This window comes from Mustela putorius, unplaced genomic scaffold (assembly GCF_011764305.1).
Source record: "Mustela putorius furo isolate JIRA1106 unplaced genomic scaffold, ASM1176430v1.1 tig00003834_pilon_pilon_pilon, whole genome shotgun sequence".
In the NCBI taxonomy this organism is placed as follows: domain Eukaryota; kingdom Metazoa; phylum Chordata; class Mammalia; order Carnivora; family Mustelidae; genus Mustela; species Mustela putorius.
Window position 1 is genome coordinate 116,485,748 of NW_025421987.1, and position 22,327 is coordinate 116,508,074.

The 22,327-nt window shown below is 37.0% G+C and overlaps 1 protein-coding gene across 2 annotated transcripts in view; it reads right to left on the bottom strand.

Moving 5' to 3' along the window:
• ZNF385D (zinc finger protein 385D) overlaps nt 1-22,327 on the bottom strand; it is a 908,018-nt gene that overhangs the window by 73,943 nt on the left and 811,748 nt on the right. For both annotated transcript variants that reach the window (XM_004754365.2, XM_004754366.3), the window contains one exon: nt 15,041-15,203. In XM_004754365.2, coding sequence (XP_004754422.1) covers nt 15,041-15,203 — 163 coding nt within the window. The remainder of the gene's footprint in view (nt 1-15,040; nt 15,204-22,327) is intronic.

Genomic DNA, 22,327 nt, shown 5'->3' on the forward strand with positions numbered 1-22,327 from the left:
GGAAATAAAGCTTCAGCTTGGCTATCGTTTTGGAACCTCAATGTGAACAGCCCAGGACATATGGAGAGGTCATCAGTAGGTACTCTGGCAGACAGCCCAGCTGAGGTCCAGTCAAAAAGGCAGCAACAGGGGAATCTGGGGGGGCTCAGTTGGCTAAGTGTCTGAGACTTGATTTCAGCTCAGGTCATGATCTCAGGGTCATAAGATGGATCCCTGCATTGCTCAGCATGGAACTTACTTAAGACTCTTTCTCTCCCTCTACTCGTCCCCCAACTCCCCCTCCCCAATAAACAAATTCATTAATCTTCAAAAGGCAGTATCAGTAGCCTGACATGTGAGTCAGGAAAGTCTTGAAATCACTCCAACACAAGCTCCCATTTAACTGCAACTGTATGGAGGACAGCACTCTCTACTCCTCCACCCAAGCAAAAACCACCCACTTAATCTCAGAATCATGAGATAGTAATAATACAATACTAATACCACTACTACTAAGATACTAATAATCATGAGAGATACTGATAGTAAATGATTCTTTTTTTTTCCCACTGCTAAGTTTGGAGTGGTTTGTTTCATATACAGAGATAATTGGAAAACAAAATAACAGCAACAACAGATTAAATAGCTGAATATGCAGCAGCATCTAGATCAGGGATTTGCAGAGTATGGCCAGGAGGCCAAATCCAGCCTACTGCATGTTTTAGTAGCTAAGGTTTTATTGGGATCCAGTTCATTTATTTATATATGGCCAATGTTGCATTCATGTGACAGTGTCATCATTGAGTAGCCGTGACAGAGAGTGCATGCCTCACAGAGGCTAAAATATTAATACCTGGCCCCATTACCAAAGATTGCTGAACCCTGATCTAGGCAACTGGCTAATTTCTTTTCCATTATTTTCCCTATTTTTTTTTCATTTAATTTATTTCTTTTCAGTGTTCCAAAATTCATTGTTTATGCACCACACTCAGTGCTCCATGCAATACGTGCCCTCCATAATACCCACCACCAGGCTCACCCAATCCCCACTCCCTCCCCTCCAAAACCCATTTTCTCAGATGCCACAGAGTCTCATGGTTTGTCTCCTCCTCCAATTTCCCCCAACTCACTTCTCTTCTCCATCTCCCAATGTCCTCTGTACTATTCCTTATGCTCCACAAGTAAGTAAAATCATATGATAACTGACTGTCTCTGCTTGATTTATTTCACTCAGCATAATCTCTTCCAGGCCTGTGCATGTTGATACAAAAGTTGGGTATTCATCCTTTCTAATACTCCATTGTATATATGGACCATATCTTTTTTATCCATTCGTCCACTGAAAGGCATCTTGGTTCTTTCCACAGTCTGGAGACTTTGGTCATTGTTGCTATGAACATTGGGGTACAGATGGCCCTTCTTTTCACTACATCTGTATCGTTGGGGTAAATACCCAGTAGTGCAATTGCAGGGTCATAAGGTAGCTCTATATTTTAATTTTTTGAGGAATCTCCCCACACTGTTTTCTAAAGAGGCTGAACCAACTTGCTTTCCCACCAACAGTGTAAGAGGGTTCCCCTTTTTTCCACATCCTCTCCAACACATGTTGTTTACTTTCTTATTAATTTTGGCCATTCTAACTGGTGTAAAGTGGTATCACAACAACTTCTTTCAAGATATGTCTCCAAAGGCAAAGAAAATAAAAGTGAAAATGAACTTTTGGGACTTCATCAAGATCAAAAGCTTCTGTACAGCAAAGGAAATGGTCAACAAAACAAAAAGGCAGCCCACGGAATGGGAGAAGATATTCACAAATGACAGACAAAGGGTTGATATCCAAGATCTATAAAGAACTCCTCAAACTCAACACACACAAAACAGATAATTGTGTCAAAAAATGGGCAGAAGACATGAACAGACACTTCTCCAAAGAAGACACAGAAATAGCTAACAGACACATGAAAAAATGTTCATCATTAGCAATAAGGGAGATTCAAATCTTTTCCTTTTTTTTTTTTTTCAAAGATTTTATTTATTTGACAGAGAGAGAGATCACAAGTAGGCAGAGAGGCAGGCAGAGAGAGAGAGGAGGAGGAAGCAGGCTCTCCGCCCAGCAGAGAGCCCAACGCGGGACTCAATCCCAGGACCCTGAGATCATGACCCAAACTGAAGGCAGAGGCTTAACCCACTGAGCCACCCAGGTATCCCAAATCTTTTCCATTTAAAAAAAAAAAAACTCTGACCTTGGATTTTTACCATTTTGCCCACTAATTTCCTATCCAGCTCTATAAATTTGTATTAATTTGTACACGAAAGGTAGAGCTACACATACACACATGCGTTTTGGTAAAACTTGCATTAAACTCAACTATACCACAGAGATGCTAAATATTCATACACGTGGCTTTCCTAATAGTAATGTTGAATGTTGAACTGAGTATGAATTGAGGAACCCAAAAGTAAATATGCACATTGACCAAACCAGGGGGTGTGCCACATTATAATAAAACGTTTTTCTTTCTGGAATAAGAAAACTGCTAATAATACTGGCAACTCCTGACTGCAGAAGTTTACACTGAGTAGATTTTGATGAAAATAAAACAAAGGCTTTCTCAGGTTTTTACCTAAAGGTAAATGCTCCTAAAAGCCAACATCTAAACTTAATTCATCTGATGACAATGAACCTAGACACGGAATAGGCCTGCTTTATGGAACTTCAATGTGTTCTGCAGGAAAAATCATTTTGTCAATCAAACTTGGCATGTTTCCTTCTTTATTCTTAGCATTATAAAAAATTAAATTTCTACAGCATACAAATTAAAAAAAAACACAGACAAACAAAAAACTATCTAACCCTCCTCTGCTAATTGCAAGTTTGGTGGAAGATGTTACCTTTACCCTTCTGAATAAGGGACTAATAGTGGACAGAAATACTCAATGGATTTGACAAACATGGCAAATAAATTATTCTGTCATATCCCAACCATATCTATTAGATTAGTGGTTTTTAACACAAAGACACATAATCTGTTTGGAAACTTGGATTACTCTAAACTAAGAAACTGTTTTTCATCTACTATTTCTAAAACCTTTTAAAAATCCACACATCCTTTAGGGTAATGAATACTTCTGGGCCTCCCCTTCCTAGGAAACAAAAGTTAACACATACTAAGACTTAGATGTAGACAGATACTACATCGCTAATATATTTTTCCATAATATTTGACAAATGAGAGATTTATGAAATACTTCCACTATTAGGAAGATAAGTATAATTCTGTCCCATTTCTGATACACATAGTTTTCTTCAAAGCAAATTCTTTAAAATGGGGATGCTAATAACTTAGAAATAGCTCTTTTCATTTTTAATTTTTCTGTATGAGGATAAAATGTGATAATTTATCTGATGGCATATTGAAAACTTAAAAGTTATATATGTAAAAACTAGCCTGTTTTTGAAATTGCCAACTTTATAAGGAAAACTATTTGTGACCTTGAATTCTACATTACATTACCTTATTTTTAAATATCACCATATGCTAATCTAAAATGTTTTAGTAACATAGGAGGAAGCTTGCATTTATGGGCCCTGAACCAATCCTTTCTGGGTTACTGGATTTTCAATTACTAGAATTACTCCACTAAATATCATTTTAGTTGCCTGAAAGAATTAAAGCACTTTTCCAAAGCAGAAACTCCTAGCAGATGATACATGTCCTATGAAACTCTAACTTCTTGCAATGCAGGTAATCTCATATTTTTATTTGATAATTTTGTTATATTCATTTAGAAAAATTAATATTTGACTAAAAAAAAAAAAACCCTGCTTTTGTTTCTTTATCTTTCTTTTTTTTCTTTTCTTTTTTTTTTTTTTTGGCTAATTGAATTTATTTATTTATTTTTTTAAATTTCTTTTCAGCGTAACAGTATTCATTGTTTTTGCACCACACCCAGTGCTCCATGCAATCCGTGCCCTCTCTAATACCCACCACCTTGTTCCCCCAACCTCCCACCACCCGCCCCTTCAAAACACTCAGATTGTTTTTCAGAGTCCACAGTCTTCTCATGGTTCACCTCCCCTTCCAATTTCCCGCTTTTGTTTCTTTTGTAGTTTTGTTCTTGGAGAGAATTCTGTCGCTGTGTACACAGTATTACAAAATTACACAGAAAAATTAAGGCTGCAATGGTTTCACATGCAATTCCTAAATTATCTCCTGTAAATTTTACACAGGGAGATGAAAGGTGTTACTTTCCAATATACATGAAGCTTTCTGGTCTGGAAAAATAATAACAGTATGGTTTTCACTAACAAAACATAAACCAACACAAAGCTTTGGTCTTTAACCTTATCTTCTCTTATCAGCTGCCATTCACAACCACAATAAATATGTGAAGAGCTTAAATGTGGGCATACACACACATTAGAATCTTGTAACAGGTCTAAGGGCTGCTACACATAGCCAAAGATATATAGCAGCACCCACTTATTGAAAAATAAGTGGAACTATCTTGGGTGACCCACAGCCATGGTGATATAAATTAGCAACCAAAACTGGGGCTAGTGCTAACAAGGGTTATGGGATGCCTAAGAGAAGACAGCAAGTCAAAACGAGTCAGAACTTGAGTTCGAACCCTAGCTCTGTTTCTTACAAATTTGTTGACCTCAGTCAAGTTCTTCAATTCAGAAAGTGGTTTTTTTACCTGCAAATTAAGAAAGTTTGTTTCTAAGAGTCAGGTACTTCTCCATAACTTTCATAAGCCTCTAGCCCAGAAGTTCTAAACCACTTGGGATAGCCTTTTGTTCTGTCTTCTTTGCTAAATGAGTCACTAGAGGATGGAAGTTATATCTAAAGGCAGCAAATACTGAGTACTTGCTAAATTGGCTAAATGCAACATTTCAACAAAGGAGTCATTTTAAAGATGACATACTCTAGACATTAAGTTTATCATACACCAGTTAATATTCACCCCCTTCTACCTCCCTCATATGAAAGGGTCATTCCAATGGCTCTAGACTTTCATGGTACCATTATCTGCTCTTTTCTCCTGAAAAATCATGTCCTACACTGGATTACATTTTGGGCTTATTTCTTATTTTCTCAACCAGATTAAAGAACCTTATGGGAGAACTCCTCTTCTGCATCATAGTTTTCATTCCTGCCTTATCTTACCTACTGCAAAAATACTTGCAGCTGAACGAGTAGGTATCACCGAATGGATGGATGAAAGAACAAATAAACAACCCAGAGTTCACGAGTCAGACTCTCTAATATCTGACCATTTCAGAGAGGAGTGGGGGAGTTTTCCTTTTCCAGAAGTATTTCTACTTTGGCAGCAAGAGAGAAGTACATTATTTTTTTTTCTTATTTTACTTAATTCCATTAGAGATCTGGCAGGAAAACAGGAGGCGGGACAATAAATAAAATAAGGTCCAAATGGGTCAGTATCATTACGGCTACACATTCTGCATCTTGACCTTCACCTTGGAGTTTGGCCAGGCACCAACTGTTAGTCTGAGTGTGATAGATATGAACAATCACGTAAATGTAAAATGTCAAGGCTGCCCCTAAAACTGAGTCATAACAAAAGCAAAGCAAAACAAGCACCGGCTGCACACTGGCGGAGTGGCACGGATTCAACCCCATGGAGTGAAATAAGCTCTTTGCCCTCAAATTTAACGTGATGCCAATGTCAGAAATTAAAGTTAGTGCATAGTCAATCTTACTATATAGCGCTTTTAAAAATGTTCCCACTCTTCTTAGAAACTGGAGTAGCACAGTAATTTCATGATGAATCTGACTACAATTACAATCATTAAAATAGTAACTTAATTTTATGCTGTCTTTAGGAAACGTTCAACCCAAGGGTTGCACATTCAAATTCTGAGCTACACTGGTTAATATCTTTAATTTCTATTATAAAGTAGTTAAATGTGATGGATTTCAATTAGTAAAACCCATGGACTATATGCATTCAAATTGTTGCTAAATATTTTGGAGTGTGTTAGTTTTCACTGTTAAAAGAATTCTTAGGATTATCTTCCGAAAATAAAATTAACACAACACTATTTATTGATACATATTTTTCTTTTCTTCCTGCTACTTCTTTTCTTTTTCTGTTTTTATGTAGGCTCTCCACTGGGCGTGGAACCTGATCTGGGGCTTGAATTAAGACCTGAGCTAAGACCAAAAGTCAGAGATTTAACAGTCTGAGCCCGCTGGGTGCCTTTACTGATATTTTTAATGTAAAATGTCTAGTTCCCGGGGTTCCTGGGTGGCTCAGTGGGTTAAATGTCTGCCTTTGGTTCAGGTCATGATCTCCGGGTTCTGGGATAAAGCCCCACGTTGGGCTCCTGGCTCCAGGAAGTCTGCGTCTCCCTCTCCCTCACCCTTCCCCCCACCACTCATGTGTGTTCTCTGTCTCTCTCAAATAAATAAATATAGATATATTTTTAGTGTTAGTGGCTGGGGCAAAGATGTATGGTATAAAGGTATCTGTTCTAGCAAGGAGGTGAAAGTTTCATGGGGTTTACAAGTTGGAAGCACACAATTTCAGTAAGTGCTAGAATAAGCTTACCTAGAAGCTTGGAACAGGAATCAATCAGGCAGAGTGTGAATGTGTTTTTATGCATTTGTGCATCCATGCACATATACATTGTACATAACAGGTACCTCCTCTGTGCATCAGTATGTGATACATTGGGTAGGCTGAGATAAAGAAAGAATTTTTCCAAGCAAAAGAACATACACATCTTGATTGCAACCCTCACATGATTTTGTTGGGCTGGAACTAAGGACAGATACGGAGGACTGACAGAATGGTAGGCAAGAGCTAGATTACAAAAAAGTTTGAATGCTATGTTTCACAGTTTGGCATATGTAAGACATAAATATAAGTGTAATTTTTAGTTTAAATATGTGTTTCAGTTTGGGTTTTACAGAATTCAGTAGAAGTTCTTTGTCTCCTGACAGCAAGAAATACACTGTTGATATGTTTTGTTCCACATTTCCTGTCTGTCACTATTAGATAGAAAATTCTTCATTTTCCCAATTTGAAGACAAAGTTCTCTAATTGTCCACGTTTTTACAGGTGCTCACTTAACATACTGTCATATTTGATCATTGTTCAACTTTTTTTTCTTGTAGTAGATATTCAACCTTTAAGAATTATTATCTTGCCATTGAAATAGTTTATATAAGCATGTGTCTAAGCAATTCCTAAAAACATAAAAATAGGAGGGAAAAATCTTTCCATGAATTAAAAAAGAAGAAGAAGAAGAATATATACAAACACACACAGAGACACAGATGTTTTCAGAAGTGTGGCATCTGTAGGCAAAGCCTCCGGGAGTTTTAATTTAATTCTTAAAATTCATCCAGATGTCTGGTATTTCATAGATACTGGCTAGGTGCTTAGCCTATAATTTATTTTAAGATTTGATAATTCTGGTAAAAAAGACAATTACATATACAGAGTGTGTATATATACACACCTCATGTATGCATATACACACACGTATGCATTCAAGCTAGACACCCAGTTGCTTTAGACTCTAACATAAAATTATGCACTAGCTTGTCAAGGTAGTCTTAATTCCTTTATCTTGCACACCATACACCTGCACCCAAACAAAGCTGGACAACACGTCCTTTACAAATTTTAGGACTATAACTGCTTCACTCATTCATTATGTTGAGGAAGACAGCATGTTCTTGTCCAGATGAATAATTCAATATGAAATTCTTCTGTGATTCAAGAAGCAGTTTTATGTAGTGTATCTAAGACAAAACCTTTATCAGCCTAATAGGACCAGCAAAACATCATTCATCTTGATTTCTTCATGCATGAGAAGAACAGGATAGAATATCTTGTGTTATTTCCACATCATCTTTAATATACAGTTGTCATCACCAATTCATATACAAAGTTCTTGGAGCCACAATATTCAAATGAGTGTTAGATTTTTTTTCCCTTCTGAATTTCCCTTCTCTTTTTCAATCTCTCTCTAGAGATCTGCTACCAGCACACTCTGCTGGCACTTATCACACATCTTGAAAAGGGAACACTTGATAAAAGTCTCTATCTTTGACCAGTCTGAAGCATGTCAGGAGCCAGTGCTAAGAAAAGAAAAAGCAATTTAGGCATAAATGTTCTCACAATGATACTTCAACTCCTGGCCCAAGAGGCATGCAATGGGGTCCTTTATCATAGTACTGATTGTCCCAGGGAGGTTTTGTTTGGAAGAATGGGTCAGAAAAGAAAGACCCCAGGAGCTAGCACAATTTCCACTAAGCCAAGAGGAGCATTTGTACACCACTGCATCAGCTCTTTAAGTGCTGATAGAAATGTGTCCCTTTTCAAATGACTTCATATTTCTTCTTAAATTTCAACAGAGCTATAGATTCATAAGCCACAAAAGCATGTGTTTCTCTCCTTATAGAAAGCAGGCAATGCTGATTAGGAAGACCATGGGATATTTCAGGAGCAGACATGAAAGATAGAATCTTGCATATAAATAAGTATGTTTTATAGTTATATTTATATATACTATACACTATACTATATCATATATACAAACATATAATATAATACCAAAGATACATAACTTTCTGATATCAAGCCCAGCTTGTATATTGTTGTTATTTTCAACATTTAGGATATTTGTTTGAGGACTATGTCAAGAAAAACAACTTTTCCCATCTTCCTTATGAAAATAAAACAAAGCTAATTCCCACTTTTTCTCTATTAAAAACTGTGTACCCATCTCCTAAATGACACTGGAATTAGTATTTCCTAACAAAATATTCATCTACCATTTCTATTTCCAGTTTACCAGTTATGATTTGGATATGTTTGTGCTTATCTTTGCCTGGCACTGGGCCTACTGTAAACAGCTGACTTTAGAGAGTAATTCTTAGGAAAGAACCCAGATTTTGTGACCTTACAACTGATTGAATTTCCCAAAGAGACTTTGTTTCTGGATGTTTGCTTTCAGTCTTTTTTTTTTTTTTCTTTTTTAGATTCTATTTATCTGACAGAGAGAGAGAATGAGCACAAGCATGGAGAGAAGCAGAAGGCAAGAGAGAAGAAGGCTACACTGAGCAGGGAGCCTGATATGGGGCTCGATCCCAGGACCCTGGGATCATGACCTGAGCTGAAGGCAGACGCTTAACTGACTGAGCCACCCAGACACCCCTCAAAAATCTTTTTTGTCATTAGAAAGGTTTATCACTTCAAGTGCCTGATCAAATAATGTGAATTCAAATAAACACTTGGAGTCAATTAACCCAGAGCAAGCAAATATTCCTTTGCATTTCTACTGCTTCTCAATAATAGATTCAACAACATTTCACTCTCAGCACCTTTGAGTCATATGAATACAATATCTCTGGATTATAATTTTAAATTTAAAAAAGAGAGAGAGAGGGAAAAAAGGGGATACAAAGAGGACTAAATCATAAGGATGAATAGAGCAAACTTAAATAACATAGCGACTTTAATCCCATGAATATATTTGCAATTCACTGAGACTTGATAAAGAGAACTATGTACTAGAACCAGAAGAAATGTTCTCAGATCTTACCAGTTAGATGACTAAGGTATATCTCTATACTCAATATATAGCCTAATTAACTCCTGACAGATAGTCACTGAAGGGACATTAGAAATGTCAAGTGTTCCTTACCTCTAGATCTAGAGTTTCAAAACAAATAAGCAAACAAACATTAGGGATTAGACTTGATGACCTTTATGAAAACCCTGAAATCTGATGAGCAGTATCTCAGAATTCCTTAGATTAATGAGGACCATTGTTCTTCCATGGAACCATCTATGCACAAATTATAAAAGTCTAAAGCTTTGCGATATTCCCCCAATCAAGAACAAAAACACAAAGCTGACCACTTCAAGTTTTAAAGCTTCTTACTTATTATATTTTGTATAAGTAGTACTCTGTAAAAAATAACCAGATTAATCATTAATCAAGTATATACTCTCAATGAATATGTCATCTAGCAATAGGTGGAGGTAAAGACATAAAAATTATATTTAGGAAGAATATGATAGGTATGGATTCTTATGGGATTTGAGATGCAGAGAGAAGAAAAGTGACATACTTTTAAGGACAAATTTGGAAGAACAATAAGACAGAAAATGAAGCTGAGACAGAAAAATAAGGTGTGTTTATGGTGCAGAAAATTGCAGGTGAGCAACAGAAGTTTGGAAAGGTAGGTTGTGGTCAAACCACAGAGGACCATGAGGCTAAGCCACGAAGGTACATTGAAGGTTTCTGAAAGGGTAGGTGTTATGATCTTCCCTGTATAGTATAAATGGACAAGAGAATGAAGGATATGGTTGTCAAGGGACAAAAGAGGAGACACTTGGACTTGCACGGAGATTAGGGCAATTGTATGGGTAAGGCACAGACTCAAACGAGGCTAGGATGAGGGGAGTAACCAAGACAGAACAAGTAAAGGATGAGAGGGGAGTGGATTCCAGCACCTGAATAGACATGGACTGAGACAGAAGAGGCAGACACACCTAGGATGTTTCAACTCTGTGAACTGCAGGATTAAAAATGAAACTAGGAAGACAGGATGAGACAAAGTTGGAGATGGTGGTCAAGGTTAAGCTTTTTTATTTTTTTTTCCCCTTGTGAACCTGAAAACAGGTGTTGACAAGCCATCCCAGGGAATGACTGATAAGTCATGGAATAAGTTATGGAAAGTCAGGTCGGTTTTAGCCTAGAAATGTGGTATGCTGAGACATCTAGGGACAAATGATAGTTGAAGCCACAAAGGAATGCTGTGTTACTTCTTGCTAATTTCGGCTTCTCCTTCCTCGAGGAGATTATTTTTCCCTGCCCATGATAATCAATCTTGATCATGAGATTTGACAAAATAAAGGGAGAAGAATATTATATGTCACTCCCACTAAGAAGCTTTGAGAGCCTATTGATTCACAATCTTTTTTCTACCCCTACTATAGACTTGGCAATGCCCAACTAGTGACTCCTTCATTAGCTTAACCTAAAGTTATATTAATCTGGAAACAACAACAACAACAACAACAACAAAACACACAGCTAATATGTAGTGTGAGAAATAATTAGTTGTAAAAGCTGCTAGGATTTGGAGGTTGGTTATGACTGCAGTATAAACTAACCTAACTTAACTCATAGACCATGGGAATGAACAAGATTACCCAAAATGGAAAACTAAAGAAAGATCAGAAGATGACCAAGCCTGGGACTTAATTCTACGTTTGTGAATTTGTCATTTCACAGGAAGAAGAATGAACTACATTTGCTAAGTTACTTTGGGAATACTTCTTAATTTTTCTCATTACTTTTTCTGTGTTAAAAAACCCGACTTTATAAAAGAAAAAACTCGCTAGATGAGACAAAATCATTTTGGCCATATTCGGAAACATTTGCTCTTTGAATTATCTCTAATGATTAGCAACCGTTCTTATGTACCAACAATTTTAAGTGTTCGATATATTTTTAAACATATTATTTTTGTCTGGAAATTTTTCTTTGTGTCAATTCACTAACCTAACACCCTTCATTAGATTATGAGAAATAAAATTATGCTTTAATGTTAGGGAGTTTCATCTTGCCTAAAGGTAGGGGAAGTAGGCTTTCTGTGAGCAGTTGGTGGTTGATAACTGAATATTATTTTTTGCTCACCATGCCAGCAGGCAGACTGACATAAGCAATGACAAAAAAAAAAAAAAAAATCCCAAAATTATAGATCGTGAATAAGAACTTACCCCACAGGTCATGTAGACATATTTGTTCCCCTAAGACACCAGTTAAAACCCATAATATATGATTTAGGAATTTAAGAGAAATTGTCTGTCAAAATTATTTTTATCAAGCAGCTCTGCACTGAAACTTTGCTTATTATGACTATTCTACTGATTGTATTTTAGAGAAACCCAGGAAAACCTCCAAATCAATGTTCTAATTAAAGTCCACACCACTTCTTATCTTTTTCACTATTGTTGTCCACCCTTATTTAAGGTGCTCATCTATCAAATCATTGTATACTTGGCATTTTTAAAAGCAATTGGTTTTTTTATACAGCTGGATTATTTTTATTAAAAATGATTTTGTAAAATGTGATTTAATGCATCTATATCTGCTTTGTATGGATAAGCCCACAAAACACAAAACAACCTTGCATATTAAGCAGTAGGGTTAAGTTTTTTATTCTTAAAAAATACATGATCTTTGATTCTAGAGTCTTATCTCTCTCTCCTTCTGCCTCCAAGTATTTGATTATTCTAGGAAACTGGCTCAGAGACCCATCTTGTTTTCAGGGTTGTATTTCTTCCTAATCAGTATGAAGAAGCAGACAGTAATAAAGGACAAGTAACAATTTTAAGAAAACTCCAATTTTTCAGCATAGATGCAACTAATTTATATTGCAATACAAATGGGTAAGAAGGCTATAAAAAGACGGGAGCTCTCTTGAGCTACCTCTCATAGGTAGATTTGTTGAAATCCCAATTTAAGGACAGAATTCAGTGTAAAGCATCTGATGAGTGTGCTGAAATTTTTAGTCTTTCAACTTATATGATTTTTTTTCTGGGTATAAGTTCCCATGAATTAGGAAGGGAAAGTAATTCTGACGCTCATAACTTTCTTCCTTTGGCTTCATGATATTTGTACAAACTTCATAGACTTTGATACCCTTTCTGTCCTTCTGAAATTTTCTTAGCTTTATCTTGAAAGGGTCCTTCACCATTTCAACACCATTCCAACCATTCGATAAGTGCTGACCTCTCTGGTGGGAGTCTATTTCTTTTTTTTTATTATTATTTATTTATTTATTTATTTATTTTTAAATGTAGGTTCTCTCCACAGCCCAATCCAAACCTGTATCCATTTAACTTCTAAAAGGACAGAAGCTTGATGACTGCCAACCTTTCCATCTCAGTGTCTAAGATTGAGGGATGGAGTTATATATTCATAAATTCATAACTCATTTATTATTCTTGTTTCCTAGAATAGTTAAATACTTGGAGGCAGAAGGAGAGAGAGATAAGACTCTAGAATCACAGATCATGTGTTTTTTAACAATAAAATTTTAACCCTACTGCATAATATGCAAGGTTGTTTTGTGATTCATGGATTATCCACACATAAAAGACAAAGATGCATTAAATCACTTTTTACTAATTTTACAAAATTATTCTTAATAAACATAATCCAGAGACAATATACATGGGAGCATTTCCTAACCCAAGTTAGCGGTTTTACCCACAATGTACAAATATATTTTTAAATGAAGAGAATCCTCAATTTAACAGATTTTTTTCATTTTAAAGAAGAGTCAAGAAAAAAAAGGGGGGGGGGAGACAAGGTAACCTAAATAGCAATTGATAAAAATAGCTAAGAACAGTAAAGACTGGGGACAAGCAAAAACTTTACATTAAACCCCTCTCTTTATATCAAACGAATTTATTTTGCCCTTCCTACTTCCTATTCTTTGCCAAAAAAAAAAAAACAAACAAACAACAACAAAAAAAAACTCTTTATGGCAATATGGCTTTAGGGATCCCAATTTGTACCCTGATATCTAGGAGCAGAAATTACACTCACCTGCTTCATTACTCTTCATTCCCCTACAGCCCCCAAAATAAGGCAGTGAATTTTCAGTTAATAGAGAAAAGATTAATGCTTTCTTGATAAGGTTTTACATCTGAATTAATAAGATGGCATAATCCAGCTCTTGCTCTGGATACCAAAGGATTGAACATGAAAAGAGCTTTTTTTTTTTCCCCTTTAGTATGCTGTGACAGAAAACTGGATGAGTCAGAGAACCAAAGGAGTGAGAGAAAATGCAGCCATTCAACAGATGTTTTACTCAGTACCTACAGCATGCTAGACCAGGTTCCAGGGTACAGAGATGACAGGTGCGCTCAGCCTCAGAGAGTATATGGAGTTCTCAGGGAGTAGGCGGCACAATGCATCTACCAATAATACTTAGGTAAAGGACATGACGTGTGTCATGGGAACTCAGAGCAAACATCATTATCCCTTACAGATTCACGGAGGAGCACACATCTCTCCAGAACCTGTGAGGAGCATATATGTGTCTAATCGATGCCACCGTGTACAATAAAGTTGCTTTAATCTGGTCTGTTTGTTCACTGTAGCATTTTACATTTTCATCAGTTACAGCTGGAAGATTCTCTTCTAGTTAAGATATTACTATTGATGATGACATAAATGCTTCTTGACCAGAGTCCTTTGTAGGGATTAGAAAACAACCAACAGGTACCGGCCATTGTGTTCTATAAATTGATGTATGATTGATACATCAATGAGCCACACAGAACTTCTTTTTATGTAAATATTGAGGACCAGCGGTCTTATATTTAAAAACGTCAGCTTAGGGAAACCCCACTGGCTTCTCCCGCTATGAATAAACTGGTTGCTTGCAGGAACTATCCCAAGAGGCCATTCAGAGGCCATTATTTCACTGTGAAGACTCTGTTAAAAAGAATAATTGGTATCAATAACACTTACCTGGGTATGCAGAGGGAAGTTTACCCAGCCATAACAAGCCCAGAATCACACAGCCACTACTTAAAACAATGCAGTGTTTGGGATTTATGAGAATAAGTCCTGTCAGTAATAATGCCCTTATTGGGGCCTTCTCGACTCATTTGGCATACGTTGCAGTGTACTCACAGTTAAATCAAATCTGCCATGCGGTTATAGGCTAAGGTGCTGCATACAAGACAGAAACGATACATAGTGAAAAGGTTTGCTTCTCAGAAACACGGCTTCAAGTGCCTTTATGCTTTCGTGTCCCCCTAAAGCAGTCCCAGGACCATTTCGAATGCAAAATCTGCAATATAACTAGTGATTATCTTAGTCAATTGCTTAAGGGTATTGGAAAAAGGAGGGGAAACAATTACCATTATGCAGAAAGATGGATCAAGCATGAATCGATGTGGCAGGAACATAAGGAAACAGACATGGGGCTAGACAAGGGAAGGGACCCCCAAACAACGATGATGACAACAACAAAGATCATCGCTTAACCTGTTTTGTCAGAGCTGGTATTGATGGTATTGGTAGTGATGGAGGTGAAGGTAGTCTTTGCGCTGTCCTTGGCAGTTACAGATTTCTGCTTATTTTTCATGGCTTCCAGTGCTTTGAGCTTCTTGGCATGTTTCGTGCCTTTGTAGTGGGCCGCAGCCTGGCTCTACAAAGGAGAACAAAATGAACCATGCAATCAGGCTCATTTCTAAACTGGCATTTCTCTGTATTACTGCAAATACAGACTCCCTTTCAATAATAGGTACCATTCAAGCTAATTCTGGCGGTGGCCGAACAGTAGGGTGCTATTTAGAATGATGCTAGAAAGCAACGGGAATCACGTTCTGAAACCTCTGGACCGAAGGAAGAAATATTCTATCGTTTGTCTTAAGAGAAATGTAGCTGAACACTAACACGCTGACAACGTTTTCTTGGTAGAGTGGAAAAAAAAAAAGGTAAGAATCTATACTCATATTGCTTTTGTTTTGCTACAGAAGATGATGGGCTCCCGAAGATTAACAAGGGCCCCACAAAAAAGAGTAGCTCTCACCTTCTTGGCTTGGGAAATGTGTTTTCTCTTTCTACAGTGTGTCTTATTAATACAACCTTCAACAGGTGTCTACAAGGAAAGTTCACATATAACAAGGGAAGTGGGCACCCCGGAGACTAAGACTGAAGCTCGAGAGTTCAAAAGCAAATGCACTACTTAAGTCCAGATGAAGCACACAGAAGTTGGGCAATTTCCTGATTCTTTCTTTCTCCTTGCTTCCTACAGAGGTAGCCTGAGAAATTCCAGGGAGTGGCATTCCTTAAACATGTGGGTCTTTCACGCTCTAGCCCATTGTCAGGAGGCTCCAGTGTGTTTTGACTATTTAATGGGGCCAATACACTAATATTATTCTTTTATCTGTGATTTCCGGGATTTTCTTTTTCAACAGCAGTATGTATTTTCCCAAGTTTACATTTTCTTAACACGATTTTGTTGTTGTTGTTACTAGAGACACATATAATTAAGATAGAAAATCATTTTAAAGAACTCTGTGTTTATTGGTGTTTATTGGAAAAAAGGAAGACGGGGCGCCTGGGTGGCTCAGTGGTTTGGGCTGCTGCCTTCGGCTCAGGTCATGATCTCAGGGTCCTGGGATAGAGCCCCGCATGGGGCTCCCTGCTCCGCAGGAAGCCTGCTTCCCTTTCTCTCTCTCTCTCTGCCTGCCTCTCTGCCTACTTGTGATCTCTGTCTGTCAAATAAATAAATAAAATCTTAAAAAAAAAAAAAAAAGAAAAGAAAAAAGGAAGACTTGGTGGCTTGGGTTGGGATGGGAGAGGGCAGGGAGATTCTTAGGTCAGATTCTTAGATCAGCTCAAAACCCTTAAAAAGTCACCTCACAAAGAAGAAATCTCAGTGGAGGACTGTATCGGTAAGACTACCTACCACTTCCCACGACTTATTTAAACTCCATGTTCCACTCCATGTTCTGGCTCCATTTTGCCAGAAAAAATAATAACCACACTCTCCTCTTTGTCACAGCAACTGTGGTAGGGAGGGCTACGGTAAAATATCTTTTTATAAATAGATAAATAAATAATCCACACCTTCATTTGCATCATTCTGACAAGTGTTCTCAAAGGACTAGGTACCGTTATTGAAAGAACACTGGACAAGGAACTTATATTAGAAACAGTTTGAACAGAGAAGACACTCATGCATCAGTTACAAGTTTTCCAACAACACGTAACATCAAAAGACATAGTATGAGCCAAAATGTGAAGTTAAGACTTGCTAGAGTTAATTGAAGAACCAGTAATAGATTGGATTGGGTTGATTCTACATAAAGAATGCTACTTTGATGAACATAGTTGCATCCCCCTTTTTTTCTGCCTAGTTCTCCTTTTTAATAAATCAAGTCCTTTGGCCATTTCTTTTGAGGGCAATATGCTATATTCAATTAAATCCACAATATAAATAGTCATCTTCTCTAGGCATCTGGCTACATACTTCCCTTAAAGTGAAGTTCTTCTCTTCTGTCAGCATTCCTACCCTTGACATAAAAGTGAATGTTTTACATAAAATACATTTTAAAAGAGAAGGTTTAGATTAACAGTGCTATCTCCACTTCACCACCAAAATACACATTTTAGGGTTCCTAACAAATCTTCATTCTCAGTAGGATTTCAAATCACACAAGATTTTGTTTTAACATACCATAAGACCAGGTGAATCTCACTATTTTGGATATTGAGAAATTCACTCCAAAAAACAAACAAACAAACAAACAAAAAAAACCCCAAAACAAAAAACCCTCTGCAAGTGAAGAAAGTATTAACACCCACAAAATATTTTCTGCACAGGTACAGCTAAGCCAATGCTTCCAACTCAGGCTCAGTGAAATGAGCTGGCTCATTTCAGTGAAATGGCTCAGGAAGTCATGAGGAAAAGGGGGTGACAGAATGAGCAATAGTTGTTGGGCTCCTAAGTGCGACACCTGATCCATTAAAAAACATGATAAAAAAATGCTTACTCACTTGTTAATTGAATAATAGTCGCAAAGCATCTTGATAATAATTATTTTAATTAAAAATCATCTGACTAAAAAAAAAAAAAGTAAAAGGTAACTAAGCCTTCCCTAAATATGAAAAATAAATGAAGATCCAAAGTGCTGCAGAGAGATCTAGATGTGTAAAATTTGGGGAAATATAAAGTATAGAGGGGTTGACAGCCCTGGAGGTGATAACGATGATGTAGGGCATACAGGATGTAGGCATGTAAGTTGGAAATTGAATGTAAACAGATAGCCCTTCCTGGATATTTCACATTTTCTTTGTCATAGACTTTCACTGAATGCTTATAGAATTTATTGGACTGCTCTTGGGTTTTCCTGGTTTAGATTTTTCTAGTCCATGCATATTGACCCCCTAACTTTTGATCCATCTTGATACAGGTGGGCTGTATGAAGGTGTGTTTCTTGCGTGAAGTAAGTACACCCAGTGAGCTCTCTCTACCCCTTTTGACCACTTCCTGGATTGAATAAATTATTCAGCTCCATCTAATATTTCTGTAACTATAGACAAAGCTGGAGTCCTGCTGGGAGATTTTGAAAAAACAGCAGTTGGCCAGAGATGTTTCTTTGGACCTCAGCTGCTTTTCCTTTGCGCAGAGAGGCACTGGACGCCCCATACCACCCTATATTCCCACCCCTCAGGGTTGTTTCGTATTATTAGCCAGTTTCTGAATCAAGTCACTCCCGGAAACTTGGAAACCATCAGACACAAGCAAACCATTATTTTTCACAAGAATAGTTTCAAGGTTAAATAAGTGTACTACTTCATTATGGCACACTTCAGCATTCCATATTTTAAAACTGAAACAGAATCAGGTGATCACAGTACACACAGACATGAGCAGAACAATAGAAACCGGGCTTTGACAACTTCCTTTTAAATAATGAGTGTGATATTAGGGTACTGTATAATAAACATCACTATTACCGACCTTGAAATAGCACATGACAGCATGAAATCTAACAAGTGTCATCCCGGAGGCAAGTGCTGACATTAAAGATATGCACACACATTCCTGTAGAATAGAATGATGCCACTTTAAATGTCATCACCACATCCCAGTTATCAGGAGCCAGTCAGACTTTCTCATCTTCAAATTTCATCTTTAGCATTTCAAAATGGCTTCAAGTTTAAATGCAACTGAAGTCCCAAAGCGGACAAAAATAATTGTTACATGGCCCACAGTGGGAGAGGAATCTCATTCTTTTAAACACACACACACACATGCATTTGTTTTACTTATGTAAGTAAGAGGCCAATTGCTAAATCACTTTTATCTTATGAAGCTCACTGAAAATTTGGGGAACGACGTCCCATCTATCATCCCATAAATCCCATTTATCTCGTTAGCACCAACACATTGTATGTTTTTACTCTATTCCTCTTTAATAGGAGGTGTCTTAATATGATTTTTAAAAACTAAGTTTATTGTTAGCACACGCATCTAGTTCCCATAACCAATTAGTCTTCATGAACAAATGTGATCTCAAAAGGAACATGGTAGCCTTTGTGAGCTTGAGATATCATGTAATTTTACCATATATGAAAATGCATTAAAACTAAATGAACACTATCATATTAAAAGGCAACATCAGAAAAAGAAAGAGTAGTTACTAGACAAGTCATAATCCTTTTTGAGGAGGGGAGGGATAATACTTAAGTCAGACGAATTCTTTCTCCCTTCCTTCCTTCCTTCCTTCCTCCCTTCTTTCTTTCCTTCTCTTCCCCTTTTTCTTTTTTTTCTTTTTTCGTTCTTTCTTTCTTTCTGGAAAGTATCGGATATTTTAAATTCTAGCTTAAATTGTTGTTTTGGACATAAAGAAGAAAATGATAAAACATGATATAGTATCCTAAACTCTAAAACACTTACTTTAGATTTACATTTTAGGGATTATTAAAAATCACTTCATGAAAAAGTTCAACATTTCGATTTATCCATGTACAGTTGTTTTTATGTTGTATATACTCTCTCAAGTTTAGTACTGAGGTAGTGTTTACAGACTCGGCCCTATAGGTTAGGACAAGAATGCATTTTATATTGGTCAGCAGCTTATTAAATATTCTAAATATTACTTTTGCAATGCCAATCGGAGATTTCTATTCTATTCTTATTCTATCTTATTGTTATTCTATCTTTATTGTATCTTAATTCTCTTATTATCAACTCTCAGCTTCATTGTCATTGATATAAATAAAGAATTAGTTCTCATAGTGTGGTCCTCAGACCAGTAGTAGCAGCAGCAGCTGAGATCTTTCTAGAAATGCAAATTCTCACCCTCTATCTGAGCCATTCTGAATCAGAAACAATGGAGCTGGGGGCTTAGCAAAGTGGGTTTTACAACCTCTCCAGGTCCTTGTAGCCCATACTAAAGTTTCAGAACCATGCATCTTAAATGTGCTAGAGCACTTCCTTCAAAGATGGCCCCTTCTTTAATAAATAGCCAAAGTTTAGATTTTTTTAAAAAGATTTATTTATTTTTGAGGGACTGGGAAGGACAGAGGGAAAGGATCTCAGGTAGACTCCCTGCTGAGTGTGGAGCCCACAGAAGACAGGGCTATCTCAGGACCCTGAGATCTGACCTGAGCTAAAGTCAACTGAGCCACCCAGGCATCCCTCAAAGTCTAGATTTTTAAAGCTTAATATCGAATCATTTAACATTAAATGTGAACAATGGGTATCACCCAAGACAAACCAAAAGTTCTTTTCCTTTAAAACAAGTCACAGTAAGAAATAAAAAATAACTGACCACAGGTAGTTGGGGAACTTCTACCAAAGAGGGATGGATGCAAAAGAGCAAATCAACCTTAGTAACTTCCAAGCAATTCTAAAACCCCATAGAAGTGCTTCCCAAGTCTTTGAAATTTTCTCTTTCCAGTTTTTACCTTTTCTTTTCAAACTAATTATTATTGCAGAATGATCCTCTGTCCCCATTATTTAACCTTTATATTGAATGCTTTGCTATGGTTTCTTTTTCAGGGGCCTGGGAATAGTCCCAGCTGTATGAAAAAAATAAATAAAAATCAAGCCCTGTGCACAACGTTTAAAATGTTCCTATAACAAGTATCTAATCTACTATTTTACATGCATCCAACTGACTTAGTGTTAGTCATGTCTAGCTTCTTTCATTATGTATTTAGGGCTCTTTTCCCAAGGGAGACTTCTAGCCAGCAGACAAATGAAGACCATTCAGGTAAGTTAAGAAAGTGTCTCCCCTGTTGATCCTTTTAACAAAATATTTGAAGAAGAAATTTAAAAGACAGAATAGTTCATTGTTTTGCACTTGCCTTACTGCTGTGAATATGTGTACCTTTCAAATTCTCTTACATAATGGGGAAAATGATGTGATACAGATATTTTTATCACTTAATCACATGTCCCATAAAGAATATTTAATAATTTATTTTAACACTTGATTGTGTAGTTAACATGTAAGTAGATGACTGCATTATGAATAAAAATGGAAATTTCCTTGCACCGAGTGCCGAAGTAAAAAAACATGATTCAATTAAGAGTGTTCTCTGAGCTCAAGTGATTGATGCCTTACTTTAAATGTGTTCCTGTCTTCTGTACTTTTCAATATAGAAATGAACAGTAAGAGTTGCAGGAATTGAAAAAAAAAAATAGAACAAAAGAGATAGTGCCACAAGAGTAGAGTGATTTTTATACACCACCACTACCCTCTGGAAGAAAGAAATTCTAAATAAACAAAGAAAAAGAAGAGAGGGTTGTCACAGTTTCTCAGATACATTAGGTAACTCTTTGGTTTTTTATAAGCAAAGAAAATACCTCATCACTAAGTACTTATGTAGCTGTAAAAAAAAGTAATCTAGATGGACTCACTTATCTTATCAAAGTTTCTCAATGCATCTATAGACTTCATGACTTTTAAGCATTGAGCACTTAATGTTTTCAAGTATTTAAGGTTAGTGCTAAAGTACAGAACATATTTGAGTGAGAGAAGCTAATTTGAGAGGTCCTGCCTGGTTCCTGCTGTGAAACCACTGTTTTTGTGTATTTGGAATCCAAACAGCTGTCTCACTGACCTCTCTTGGTGGGGTCCTGGCTGGGGGGCACTGGCTCACAGTGGGCTCTGGTATGGATGCATGATGTAAGTATGGAATGTAGATGATGTAATGAAGCCAAAAGGAATATCTGGCTTTGCCTAAGTTTGGTCAATATTGATAGAAGCTTTTTGTAAGCCTAATATTTCTAATGAGTTTTAACTCTAGTGATATAATCACAAACAATGTTTTATATGGAAATCAGAAAAACCACTTTGTCTAACCACTCAACCAGTGTTCAATATCCTGTCACAACACCCATAGCTTAACATTCTGCTCAGTATGTGCTGGTCACGTACCGCTTAAAATGTGGGAGGGAAGTTACAAATGTTGAATCTAATTATACTTGAGGGTCAAGCTGTCATAGGTATTGGTATCAGTAACAGAGAAAAAGGGCTTTATTTCCCTGCATGGCATGTGTGCTTCCTCTAAATAACCCCCAACTTCCTCCTCCAGGCAACCTACCTGTCCCCTGGCACAACCCTACAGTCTTGACCCCTCACAGTCATCATGTATGCTCTCTAGAGAGAACACCTGCTTGCTGTGTAGCTCAGGAAGCCATAGCTCTTCCTTTTATTCTCTTAAGGGTAATACCACAAGAAGAAATAATTTCCAAGCCTTTGCGTGACTCCTTCCCTCTGTCTGAAGAACCATTACTTGTTTGGCAGA